Source organism: Nymphaea colorata, chromosome 6, assembly GCF_008831285.2.
Source record: "Nymphaea colorata isolate Beijing-Zhang1983 chromosome 6, ASM883128v2, whole genome shotgun sequence".
Taxonomy (NCBI): Eukaryota; Viridiplantae; Streptophyta; class Magnoliopsida; order Nymphaeales; family Nymphaeaceae; genus Nymphaea; species Nymphaea colorata.
The window spans coordinates 15,645,625-15,660,122 of record NC_045143.1 but is presented as its reverse complement, the minus strand read 5'-3'; the positions used below and the strand labels follow the sequence as shown (position 1 = coordinate 15,660,122).

Genomic DNA, 14,498 nt, shown 5'->3' with positions numbered 1-14,498 from the left:
ACAAATTTGAACTGAAGAACAAATATTGTGATCGGTTCGAAAAAGATGAATATCACTATGTGAACATTGCTGAAATGGATCCCAAAGGAGTAGTCCTTGAACAATGGAGTGATTGTCTAAAGAAAAAGAATTCACCAGATTGCAGGTACCTATAATAAATTTAATTATACTTTTTATTGATAAAAAATATAGCTCATGAGTTAATCACTAAATTGCAGGATTGGTTAGAAGCGATATAAGAAAAAAACATGAAGGTGCTAACCTGAAAGATTAATCAACCCCATTGGCACCTCAGGTAGAGTTTTTCATAATGAAACATTGGGCATTGGACGTCGACAGTAGAGAACCCCATAGCATTTGACTTCAGCCTTGTTAAATCACTAGAAGAACTAGACCTTTTAGGAAAACCAATAAGAAAGGAACACTTGGCATGTCCTAGCTTCTGGCAATACTAGAATTTTGCTTCGAGGTCTTCCATTTTTCTCTGTTTAGTGATTCTTAGTTCCTTCATGAGTCTGAGCTGCAGGAATGGATGTCTTTTCCTCCGCTGCACATTTCTTTAGTCTGCACAGTGCTGATGTTTGTATGCCTCTTTTCTTCAATTTGTAATGGGCCTCAGCGATATGCTGCCATTAGGAACCAGCTCTTGCTGATGGGCCCTTTTCCCACTGTCACCTAGGCGTCAATCTAACACTTGTCGCCTAAGTCCATCACTTAGGCGAGGGGTGTGGATTCATGCCTAGGCGATGGCTTAATAATTAAGAAATCAAGGAGAACAAATATTGAACTTGATCTGGTCAAGTTCACAAATTAAGGCAGGATCCGAATGCCTAATTCATTGTTTAGTGGGAAGATAAGTTGCCCATTAAGAGAAGGCAAACTAATCTAATAAATGTAAATAATAATGAAGCAATGAGGCTACCAAGAATGTAAATGACAACAAAGAAGCAAAGTCATCTAACTAGATGCATGCCCAATCCCAGGGAACATAAATTAGTAGTAGAAACAAAAAATAAAGCCATGAAGCATAATTGTTAATGAGGTTATATATATATATATATATATATATATATATATATATATATATATATATATATATATATATATATATATATATATATTAGTGTAGTTATCTAGAGTCGCCCAGCCATCTACCAAGGCCGTCCTTCTCAAGCAAATAGATGGTTGAGAGAAAGACAGGAGAAAAAAGTGTAAACTAATATTAGATGACGAAAATGTCAATCACCTTTTTCTCTTAACCATCTATCATGTTAGATCGGGCAGCGCAATTGGTGACTCTAAAAAGCTAGAGTCACAATTTAATTTTTCTATATATATACATACATACATATATATATATATATATATATATATATATATATATATATATATATATATATATATATATATATATATATATACATACATACATATATATATATATATATATATATATATATATATATATATATATATATATATATATATATATATATATGTATGTATGTATACTAGTATAGTGCCTCCTCACATGCTACCGCAGGTCAATTGGCTTACGGAAATGCAGTTCATTCAGGAAACTGGGATGTCACAGAAAATTCTTGAGCTTTTCCTAAAAACTGAGGCTGTTATTTCATGGATGGGGATGAGATCGGAAGATAATGGTATGAGGGAAGTTAGTAAACGCGGGTTCAGTGCAAAGACACTGCGAAATGGCTTATATAGCGTTCATTTTTGTGATCATAATCCGTTCACGCGTCTCAAAATTATCAACTTCATGAGGACTTGGTGATGCTAATGGGAATGCGGGGAAAAGGAGCGATGGGAGAGGCCACATGAGAGAAAGGCCGACAAGGGGGAAGTGTCTGGGAATCTAAACCTGAAGCAGGAAGTGGAAGTGGGAAAGATTAATTCCAACGGCAAATATGTTGAAGATGTCTTTTATTGTGGTTGAAATATAGGACAAACTGCTCAAACACAATTTAATTTTTCTATATATATACATACATACATACACACACACACACACACACACACATATATATATATACATTCAAGGGGAAGGGAATTATTATTGTAATAAAATATGCAATGAATAGATAATGACTCTGACAATGGGTTCATATACACGATTGTGAGCACTTCATGGGATTAAAGCAAATACCAATGGGTGGAAGCAACAAGCACTCAAATCAAGTATATCAATGAATCGAAAGCAATGTTTGGATGATACTTCAAAACAGATTTTTGGATGCAAAACTGTTTTTTGCCTCCAATACAGTTTTCTTTTAGTATTTGGATGTAGGTTTTCAAAATGAATTAAGTAACTTGGTCCCACACCGCGCCCCCTCCCCCCAACTTCTTAGGTTATTCATTAATTTTTAAAAAAAAAAGTTTTAGGTGTGCCATCCAAACACACAAATTAACCAATTTTTTGAAAAAAAGATTAAAATTTTATTTTTGTTGACAAAACCAATTTTTTTCCAAATTTCTATGAAGGTGTCACCTAAACACGCCTACTAGAATAAAGGACAAAAATCCCCATTGATAAGCTTTAAGCAACAAAGGTATCGATGGTTGGACTCGTTTGTTAACTTTGTTTCCTTTAGCCTAATTTTTAGGCTATTTCAATGTTCCTTATCATATAAAACGCTATATGCGCGCTTGTGTGGGCATGGTCCAAAAAAATTTATTTACATGTTAATTCTGTTAACTATTTGATATTAATTTATATATATAGTATATTAGTATTCAATAAAGTCGTTTGGCAGCAAGAACTTTAGTGAGAGTTTTACAGATTTGTCTAGTAATCAACAAATACTAGAAACTAATATTCCACGGATCTGACAGTGTAAGTTCCTAATGCCAAATGGCCTAAAAAATTGTAGATTCAGTACAACATATTGAGGTAGTAGGAGTCACTCAAGAACCATTGCTACAAATAAAGAAACTGGTTGAGCCACTCCAACGAGTCGAAGCGGTGAACAGGTCTGGAATAAAAAAAAAAAAATTGCTCTCTCTTCATTTTTCATCTACCCACGTAAAGCTGTGATCTCCCGTAAAAACCCTTCCCTTGCAGCTTCTCCTCTGTGCAGGGGAAGTGACACCCGAGCGGGTGGATTTTCCTTCCATGATCACCTGCTGAAGCGATTAAATTTGTTCACTTCTGTTCCAGGGCCGAGAAATGTTTGCGTTAACGGAAGGACGGTGAGGGAGGGAAAGCCTTCGACTCCTTCAGTCTTTTTGATGAGAGGTTAAATGAAATAGGTTAAAAATTAAGATACATTTTGAAAAAATAAAACTTTCATTGACGAGAAGCAAAGGAGTCAAATCGATAGGCCAAAAACTTAAGATACATGATGGGAAAATAAAACTTTGATAGAGCAGATCATCAATTAGTAACTGCATCCAATCTCAAAAAAAATCCCAATAGTTTGCCTGCATTTGATTCCCCCATGCCACGCGTGCTGGTAGAAAACACCGCTTTACCAAAGCTGATACTCTCTTGGAGCTGCTGATCATCGAGGGAGGAAGGTAGTGATCCCCCATAATTTTCTTTCATAATAGAGCCCTCAAGCCTTGACTCTTCTGTCATCGTACCATCATCGCTCTTCAAGGTCTCCCTCTCCCTCTTGTTCAGATTCTTTGTTCACCTATTTCGCTTTTCCTATTTTTAGAACCTATACAGTCTATATCTCATATATTTATATTGTGGGGAATACCATGTAACGAAATAAAGCCCTCTTTTTCTCTCTTTCTGGAGGCTGTGGCTCATCTCGTGCAGGGATGTCCATTTTACTATTCATATATGGCGCTGTTGTGTCACTCCATCTATCCACTCTCTTCTCACCCCTCTTATTTTGTTTTACTATGCAGTTGTCTTGCATATTTGATTTTTCCATTTTTCTTTTTGCAGTTTGTTTTTGTAGCTAGAGAACTTTTTATCCTCAAATTTTATAATGTATTGTCATTTTATCATCTCTCTCTCTCTATCTCTCTCTCTCTCTCTACACCGTTCTTCATGGACCGAGCAAGGTCAAGCCCAGATTTCCTATTATGGTGGATGTAGGAATTTCGACTTGAGCTTGACAAAAAGGCTAAAAGCTTGAAATTCCTCCAGTGATTAGAAGGCTGAATTTACACTGTTAAATTTACACACAGATTAGTAAATTTCTGCTTGAGCAAAAGAAATTTTATTTTGCTTTCCATATGCTTCACCTTTTATTTATATAAATTAGCATGTATATATGCATTCTAGGTTTCCGTGTCAACTATCAGCGACTGCCTAACAACCCCTTGCAGTTTCTCATGCAAATGTGGATCCTAGACAAAGTTTAGCTCCTCCACTTGGTCTATTCCTGTATATTTTTTCTTGGTAGAAGCCTCTGGACCAATCTTTGGTGAACCATACTTAAATTTCCCCTCAAGATATTCCCTTGTTCCCTTTGACTTGTCAGGAATCTTCTGCTCACAATCAACACCCCTCCAATGGCCATCTTGATCCGCTTCAGGGCCCATCAGAACTGTCTCTAGCTCCTGCAATCTGTGTCTCGTACCAGTACTACAACCGACATCAGCATAACGTGAAAATGGATTCCCTACAAAATGACCCTATAATGTCTCTTTATACTCGGTGGTGACCTCTGGAAGCTGTCTGAATTGTAGGAATAACTCATGACGGAGAAGTTCCCGACAGAGCTATGCTGCTCTTAGCTGCTGCTCATAACAAAAAAGTAATCACCATCAAATGGAGCTGAGAGGGCTGAGTCAGGCAAGCTCTGCAAGGGCTCCAACATCCTGGGAAAGCAATGCAAGTACATACTAATGCCTCTTCTTCAAGTCCGAGCATATGCTTATGATGCCAAGCAAAACCATTCTTTGCTCAACAGAGTGACAGATCAGAATCGGCCGAGCTAGGAAGATAATATTTCTTTAATGCTGCAGTTATTGTAGATTGTTGGAGGATGCCAATAGGTAGTTGTTATAGATATTTGATTAAGAATTCTGACCAAAGAGGGGATATACTCAGACGACCAACCAGCCATCTGCAAGAGATGGAAAGTATACCGTGGTCATGTTTGCCAGTTCCATAAACACGTCATGTTTAAGTATGGTTCTGGATTTTCAATTGGAATGGTAAACTGAAGAGTCTATAAAATCTGGTCAAAGATTCTCTTAGAGAGGCAATATGGGAAGACATCCACTAATGAAGTTCCCCATGTCCCTTGATACAGTTTGTAATGACTCCTTAGTTAGCTTTGTAGGTATGCTCGTGACCACATTGGCACATTACAGCTCAAAACCTAGTGTCTATATTGGCTGCATGAAATCCAATCCAGTTCTGTCTCAAAGTTAAGAGGCCAACTATGTGCATGCGTGCACGTGTGTGTGTGTGCGTGTGTATGTGTGTGTGTGACATATGTTAATACCACACTTAGATACCAGATAAAAGGATCCACACATAATTTCCTTCCCTACATGTGGCTATATTTGTAACCTTCAAATGTCTTTTTATTCGAAACATATATTAAATATCAAACTACTTTGGTTAAATAGCTTGCGTTTTTATTCAGCTTTTCTGTGATTTGAGCTGTTTGATTTCATCTCTTAAAAGAACACTTGTATAAATAGAGAATTTGAATATGCAGGGCCATAAAATATCATGAACCACTGGAAATTTGAAGAAGGAAGCTAGTATTTCAGGCACGCGACTATGATGATCTATGGCAGTTCTAAAGTTTTGTTTTGCCCACATATCCATGAATTCATAAGTTAACTCTTACCTTATTTTATTTCATTTTATGTCCAATATCCTTGTTTGCTGATTTCTCAAAAGTTTTTTCTTTGTTTATAACCTTCCCCTCTCCATGGACTAATTAATAATGAACTAATCAGTCCACTAGAAGAGCACCATTACATTAGCCAGCCTTTGGAAAGGTTCACTTGCAGATACTCCTATATTCTTTGCACCAGTGATGAACTGTTGGCACCAGTCATTTTTATGTTCTTTTATAATCAGATATATACATGTTTGTAGATCAAGCACTGCCCATTTGGTGATAGAGCTCTTTTAGCAAAAGTGGAGAGGTATGACGCAATGTGATCCCTTTGGATGTCGACATGCAACGTTACTTACCACGGATGGATGATTTCTTTGAGAGAAGACCATTTCTCATAGAGCATTTTCATGTATGTTGTCAATCTTTTAGGCTTCTATGGATTGTGCGCAGTATATATGTGTGTATGTGTGTATATATATATATATATATATATATATATATATAGAGAGAGAGAGAGAGAGAGAGAGGCCATAAGGTATAGCAAAGCTGTTTCTAAAAAAAAGACTGGCTAAGAGCTAATAAGCATGGTTTTGAACTGTTGCTAAATGTTTTTAGCATGGTTTTTACCGTCGCTAAAAACATATTCTCCTGCTGTGATTTTAAATTTGGTTTACTGCCCCTCCAGGCCAAAATTTGTAGCTCTACCACTGTGATGAATTCAGAAGATGACAATCCTTGTTAATCCGGCAAGTTATCATGTTACCATTAGGAATGCGAACTAGCTTTAAGCAAAATCAACCAAGACCAAGTATTTCAAAACTTCAAAAACAGACTGTCTTTACATGCCTCTACACTCGGACCGAGCTGTTTCGAATGGGATGTATCTCAACTGAGATATAAAACTCAATAGTAAGTAAATCCAATCACTGTTGTTAGGATCCAGAATTAATATTGTTAAGTGCGTTGCGTTGATGCGAAGCGACGCGCTAAGTCTGTAAAACGACGCTAGCGATGCGTAATGGTGCGTAAGCATCAAGGCAAAAAATGACTAAACATATAATATCAACCAAACTAACGTCAAAGTGAAAAACAACAATAATAAATAACATACAACGCATCAAGGCAGAAAATGACTAACATATAATATCCATAAAAATAATGCCAAAGTGAAAAACAACAATAATAAATAACATACAAGAATAGAACTCATAAGAGCTATAAATCAAAAACTTAAGTAGACCAAAATATCGACAATGCCTCAACCATTTCGGCAAATATTGTAGACAATGCCTCAACCATTTCGGCAAATATTGTAGAATCAAATAAGACTTATAAATCAGCACGATCCAGAAACAGGACGTCAACTTAGGAAACAATTCAAAAGATGAAAAAAATCGCCAAGAACTAATAACCGGCTAAGGATCTAAAAGAACAAATGCTGAACTCCTTCTAAAGCTTCAGAACTGCAAAATTCTCAAATCAGAAATGGAAAAAAGAAAAATCAAACTAAAAAAATGCGGAAACTACGCCGGTACCCTTTACTGCAACTGTCTCGGAACTCCCCTTCTCTTTTTACCCGTTCTTCTCCTTTTTGGGTTCAATAGCTGCATTCGAGAGAGCCCCCTCACGCACTTCAAGAACGAGCTCAGCAACAGCAGCCTTCCCACGCTACAATCTCTCTTGTTTTCTTTAGCAAATCATAAATGTCATGGAGAATAAGAGCACCCTTGCTTTCGTCCGCCCCAATTCCTCAACAAGTTCGCCAATGGCAAAATCGAGTTCACCAAATCCTCCTTCCATTCTGTCTCCCTCTCTCTCTCTCTCTCTCTCTCACACACACACACATGCATTCCCCACACCTGTACACAATCTTCGTTTGAAGCTAGGACAGGGAAATTACCTAGTATCATTAGTGTATGATGTCTACCTGTCCATACAATGTATACATGTAGCTGGAGCCAGCTATTTTCACCTCTGTGCTCTGAATACTACAGCTTAGGGCAAAATTTCAAGTTGTGGTGCCCTTTTCTGGTGGCAGTGAGCTCTTGACCTTCTTCATCATATGAGATCAAGGTGCAACTTTTATGATCTGAAAACTTGCACAAAGTAAATACCAATAAGCTTATGTTCAAGAAAGTATTTTGGTACTTCAAATAAGAGTCTGCACATTTAGATTATTTTACTTTTAGGCTTTTAGGTTCTATGTTTAGTTCTGATGTGTCGAGAGTTTTACTGTTTCTTCTTGTGGAGGACCTTTGGCAACTTCTTTAGAACCATAGAGATTGAAAATTTACTTGATTTCTTAAAATTGCTTATTTGAAGGAGTTGAGAATGTCAGTACTAGTGTTGCCAGTCTTCTTATAATGAAGTTCTAGTTTTCTTTGTTCTGTCTTCACTAAAGACCCCTTTCTTAGGGCAAACATTGTTCCTGTTTATTCTTAGCTAATTCACAAGTGATTCAGCTGAACAAAGAAACGTCCAATTCACCCATTTTGCAACCTGCAGGTAGTAGCGTAGGCTGATGTGGGCACAGCCTCAAAAAAATTAGTTTAATATATATATTAATGTTTTGATATATTTGATTATTATACATGTAAATACCTCAAAAAAATTAAAGGTGTTGAATGAGTGCTCTTACCAAAAAAAATTTTTGGCTCCGCTAATGCCTGCAGCCTGTGTTCAATTGAGGAACTACAACCAATCATTAGACGAGTTCATTCGTTTGTGGATTCTTTTGGTTTTGTTTTTTTGTTTTTTTTTTTTTCTGCTGCAACCCCGCTTACTAGTCAGATGACAGGCTGAAAGCAGTTAGTTGAATTGCTATTTCACCAGATATCTAAGTCGATCTGTACTGTGTGAAACCAACAACTCTGAAGTTTTGACTGTCGGAAGTGGGCAATGATTCTTATAAGATGGAACTGCACAAAGAAGGCCTTGGATCCTCATGGTAGTAGCATTGTGCAACTCATATGAGGCTAGACCAACTTTAGCTGTCCATGTTTCTTATGGTGCTTTAATGGGAAAAGTAGCCATGCCTGAGAAAGTTGTCTTTCCTACAGAAGGGAGAACGGCATTGCCTTGTCGTGGACTTCAAGCTTTTTTAGTGCATGATGGAAAATGATGTCCTTCAGGACAAGATGGGCATGCAATGATGTGGATGTTGATCTAATTGGAGTAAGGAGGGGTCCAGTTAGCACCCAGTCTCAGTTCCTTTATGGCCTGTTTCATTGCCTGCATAATCATTCCAAGTGTAATCGATTTTCAGTAAAATCCATCCAAATGTGACTGAAGATCCAGGAAAAACTCTAAAATATCTGACATCCAAGAATTTTTTTTTATTTGTGTTTGAGTAGGTGTTGCACAGGTTAGACACCTGCCCATCCCGGACTTCGTATCCAGACAATCAAACACATCCTTATGCGTTTAACAAATAATACTTAGCCTTTTTATTTGGCGATTGTGGTTATTGAATCCTAGATTGCTTAGAATAGAAGGTGGTTTACTACTCCTAGGTGATGACTGACAACGCCGAAATTGGAATTGCTCTTGCTGACGTATCACGTGCCTCTTCACCTCCACAGATCAGCCATTTTTAGAAATACAGTTCGTAATAGAAACAGGGTTTGCAAGATTAGATTTGAAACATTTCTTTCTAATTTACCTGGCCATTCTCTAGACCGTTGGGACCAGTCTTGCAGTAAATAAAGGGCAAAAGGAAAGGAAAGGGAGACATTTATTAAAATGAAAAGAATAAAATACAAATTGAGTACTGATGAACAACACTTGAACGTAATTACCAAATAACTAGGAAACAAAATATAACACCGGATGCATAGATTGCATTACCAGAACCAAGGGTCCATGTCTCATGTAAAAAGCCAAGGGGCACGAAACCCAGCTTTTGGTTTCACAACTAGCTTTGTGCCATCCAAACAGGTTATTTGTGGCTCAGGCCCAAGCTTTAGTCATTAACAAATCATCTTCATGAAACGCCTCCAAGAATTTTTTTGAAGTATAACGTCTCACTAGTTGTCACAAACATCAGCATTTTATCAGAATTTCTTAGACATTGTTTCCTTTTTCTTTCTTATTTTCATTTTGTCAAAAAATTAGCATTTGCTTGTACCACTAATGCCACTGAGATTTTAGATTAGCTCTATCTCAAATGCCATTAGTATCTAATAACTTATGGCTTGCATCTAATAACTATTTGAAGAAAATGGACTTGGAACTGGCAAGCCATATACCAGCTTCATGATCTAAAGCAATTACAGCAACTTGAAGTCCTTTTCGACTTTGCATCTTGAAGTCACTACCATCCATCTGTAGAAACAAGACATTTTAAAAATGAAAGTTTCTCAATATTCCTCATTTGGTACCCCCATAAGACACGCTTGCAAGTCCAAATAAGCCATTGCCACTGAAGAATGATGGATCAAAGAAAGTGAAAAAGCTAGAAGCGTAGAATTAGTGTAGCACTACTTGCAGATGACTGCTGCTTTTCACTTTTCCCCTGGACTTTTGGGCAGTAGTAATAGTAATAAAAACATATCTGTTTTATCTACACTGAGAATGATTACTAATTAGTCAATCGTGTAAACAGAAACAATGTTTGCCCTAAGAAAGGGGTCTTTAGTGAAGACAGAGCAAAGAAAACCAGAACTTCATTATAAGAAGATTGGCAACACTAGTACTGACATTCTCAACTCCTTTAAATAAGCAATTTTAAGAAATCAAGTAAATTTTCAATCTCTATGGTTCTAAAGAAGTTCCCAAAGGTCCTCCACAAGAAGAAACAGTAAAACTCTCGACACATCAGAACTAAACATAGAACCTAAAAGCCTGGCTAAAAGTAAAATAATCTAAACGTGCAGACTCTTATTTGAAGTATCAAAATACTTTCTTGAACATAAGCTTATTGGCATTTACTTTAAGTTTTCAGATCATAAAAGCTGCACCATGATCTCATATGATGAAGAAGGTCAAGAGTTCACTGCCACCAGAAAAGGGCATCACAACTTAAATTTTGCCTTAAGCTGTAGTATTCAGAGCACAGAGGTGAAAATAGCTGGCTCCAACTACATGTATACATTGTATAGACAGATAGACATCATACACTAACGATACTAGGTAATTTCCCTGTCCTAGCTTCAAACGAAGGTTGTGTACAGGTGTGGGGAATGCATGTGTACGTGTGTGTGTGTGTGTTTGAGAGAGAGAGAGAGAGAGAGAGAGAGAGAGAGAGAGAGAGAGAGAGAGAGGGAGACAGAATGGAAACACACAAAAAATTGAAATAAAAAACATAAAAGCATGAAATTTATTGATGCAAAACTTCTCTCGAAACTTCTCGATTCAAAGTTTTGCTATTTGAAATGAAACACACAAAAAATTGAAATATTAAACATACATATGCAACAATGCGATAATGTAGACAAAGCTCAAACAACAAGAGAATGGACACTTAATTTACAGATCGATGTCTGCACAGAACCTTACATCTTAGTACCTTATCATGGACATAAAACCCAGGAGTTACCATGATTCTTACCCTTGACGGTGTTTGTGGTCTCTGCTTCCCCAACAGAACATCATCCATGTAGAGAGCATCATAGTTTCTATTCTCTTCCACCCTCAATATTGATAATGGAGGGCTGAAAGAGAAGGCAAGAAGATGAAGCAGCCATATACATTTTGCTGCAATAAAGAAGGATTGCAGCAGCTGTTCTGGCCAGGGTCTAGACCAGTTCAGCAAAGAAATGATGCAACTCATTTTTTGATCACAAAACCTACTGAAATCTTCACTGTAGTACTTAGTCCCTTTTCTCAGTACCTCATTCCAACTTAAATTTCTTAATGCAACAAAGGCTTCAAATTTTGCTTGGCGATCCAGATGTGGGTCTAAAAATGTTGGACATCCATTCTTCTGAAACACACTGTTCTCAAAGTCTTCATATAAGGCTTGGTTAAGTATTGCTTCCAAATGGTACAGGACTCCTCTTGTGGGCTTCAAGCTCATAGTGATGCTATAAGGCTTCAGCAATAGATTAAGTTTCTCCCTCAGCACATCATCAGCCTCCTCAATCTGGCCAACAAGAGTTCGACAAAATTGTTTCATCGAAAGCCTTGCTTCAGATACTATCTGTAAGAACCCTTCAACCATCACTTCATGGCTCACAGGCATAGAATTATCTTTGTTACTGTTTCCACTATTTTTTCCTTTCTTTGAAAGGTTTGGCCTCTCAGGAACCAGTGCATCCTTTCCCTGCACAGCACGTTTCAAAGCTTGCTTAAGATCTTCACAATATGCTTCTAAGTGTGCAAGTTTCTGTTTGAGTTCCATCACTGAAGATTTCATTTCTGACGCCTCCATCAATGCTGCATCTCTATTCTCATTTGCTTCCATAAGTTCTTTCTTTAATGATTCAAGTGACAATATTCCCCACTCCTTTATAACATCTGGCACATTGATGGATTCTGCCCTGTTGATTGTTTCTGTTTCAGCTTTTGCTTTCTTCTTACGGGTAAATAACCAAGACAAGATTGGAGTAACTTTAGTCTTTGGAGGTGTGTGCAAAGAGAAGTTCGGCTCTGTTGCAGGGACAATGGAGTTCTTATGCTTGCCATGGCTGTTGATCATATCAGTACCTTTACTGATATTTGCAGGCTTGCATTGATCGCAAGACATAACTGTCCTAAACTCTCCAGAACTTGTTCTTCTACCTGATCTCACAAACTCATTTCCTGGTGATGTCTGCAGACTGTTCATGTAATTAAGTGATGAACTCATGTAAAATTTGTGGTCGTCTTCTGAACATATGTGCTGTTCTCTGCTGAACAAGCCTGAAGAAAGTCTTCCTTTCCCTCTTTTAGTATCTGGGAAGTCCTCTTCATTATCCTCATCAAACTCTCTGTCCTCTTCATCAAGCTTGCGATCAATGCCATTCTCATTCTCTCCCAATCTTCGAAAGTCTGAGAGTTTTTGGTGGTACCCAGGTAAAGCCTCGTCTTCATAACTCTGTCAAAGATGATATCAACTTAGAAACTGAAAGGTAAAACATGGTAACCGCCAACAAACCTGGCACAATTTAACAAAACCACGAGGAAATCAAGGGAAAAGAACAGAAGCAACAGGCGATATGTATGTGCACCAGAAACCAGCATAAAGAGAAAGTTTTGATTCACCAACCAAGAAGTACATTCTAGTCCGGATCATAAATCAGGCACAGTTGACCTACTTTGAATGGCGAAAGCATGCCCCCCAGTTATTTCAGGAAGAAAAGGTTTCATGTTCCTTGACCATCAGGAAGTGCCAAACATTGGAACTCTGTAAAAGGGCATAAAGCATAGCAATGAACAGAACTAGCGAAGAGAAAATCAAAGAAGGCATTCAGCTTGATCCTTCTTGAAAAAGGAACTACTTAAATATATACCAAAACCATTTGTATGCAACATCGAGTGAGTTTAGTTTGATACGATGTCTGTCTAATTTGACAAATTCTTACATCCTCGTTAGGACAATATCTGCAACATTGAGCGAATAAGAAAACATAAGCATTACACACACGCAAACGCAGACACAGCCTTGTGAGCATGAGTAGGAGAACGCGGCACAGTCTTGACAGAATAACAAAACAATCCAAGGCATCTGAAATATCTAAAACAACAAACAAGCAGGTACAAGGAAAAAAAAACACAAAGAGAAAAAGGAAAAAGAAAAAAGCGAACCAGCAAAAGAAATCATGCATTCAACAATTGCAAAAGAAGAAAAAAAACATAATAGAGAAAGAAGCCCTTACAGGAGTAAAAATAGGGTAATCCTGAGCAGTGAACTGCTTCGATGAGCGCGATCCACATGGAGAAGGGCAAGTCTGCAACTTGAGATTAGCGGGACTGTTTCCCTGGAGCAATGTGGCGTGAAGAGCCCTGAGCTCCACGGCTTTTGCAATAGCCGCCTGAATTTCCTGCCTGCTAATTTCCTGACTGTTTTGCAAGACCGTCGTGGCCATGAACGCAACTGTAAAGTTTAAGAACGGGTATTGGCAATCTCAGAGAATCAAAATCGTGAGCACCACGAATGAAATAGTGAACGCCAACAAAAAAGAGAAGAGCCAGAATCTCTCAAGGTAAGAAATCCTTGAAGCAAATTGTTGGAAAAACGATGAAACCCTCAGAGGAAGAAGACCCTCCCAAACGAACGAAAAATCATGAAAACAAAACAAGAATCACAAGCAGAGGGAAGCCTAAAGGAGGTTAGAGAATGGGGACCATGAAAACAAACAGTGGTTTCGGAAGAGAAATGAGTCAGGCAGGGCAGCGTCCAGAGGGATCATATCTAGTGCAAGATTTGGCGAAAGCAGAACCAAAAAGAAAGCAGAACAAGAAAGGAAAAATAAATGGCCAGAAGGAAAGGTAGTAATATCCATTCCCTTTGTCCTGAAGCTCGAAGGAACCAGAACTCCGCAAGTGATTGTGATAACCACCACCATTTTTACTGCACAACTGCTCTCAATCTTTTGCCCTTTGGAATGTACCGTGAAAGACCGAGATACCCTTATCATTTTAAATATTTACACAACAAAAAAAAGCAGTCGAAAGCGAGTATTTAATAGCAAACAACCCATACTCACGAATAATTAAAGGCATTGAAGGGAGAGAAGAATAAATCTCTCTTTTCTCAGGAAAATTAGTCGGGAGATTCCTCCACTCGCTTTCACTGCT

General features: G+C 37.8%; 1 protein-coding gene across 4 annotated transcripts; it reads right to left on the bottom strand.

Moving 5' to 3' along the window:
• Window positions 1–11,068: 11,068 nt before the first annotated feature.
• On the bottom strand, window positions 11,069–14,260 carry LOC116256725 (IRK-interacting protein). 4 transcript variants are annotated; one of them, XM_031633176.2, is made up of 3 exons: window positions 14,046–14,260; window positions 13,577–13,794; window positions 11,069–12,795 (listed from the first exon to the last, which is right to left on the bottom strand). In XM_031633176.2, the coding sequence occupies exons 2-3, from the start codon at window positions 13,784–13,786 to the stop codon at window positions 11,242–11,244; spliced, it is 1,764 nt and encodes a 587-aa protein (XP_031489036.1). In that variant the 5' UTR covers window positions 13,787–13,794; window positions 14,046–14,260; the 3' UTR covers window positions 11,069–11,241. The 4 variants fall into 4 exon arrangements, with proteins under 4 accessions (XP_031489036.1, XP_031489038.1, XP_049934468.1 ...); XM_031633178.2 differs by lacking the exons at window positions 13,577–13,794; window positions 14,046–14,260 and adding exons at window positions 13,016–13,104; window positions 13,211–13,280; XM_050078511.1 differs by having other exon boundaries at window positions 13,577–14,260.
• Window positions 14,261–14,498: the final 238 nt, after the last annotated feature.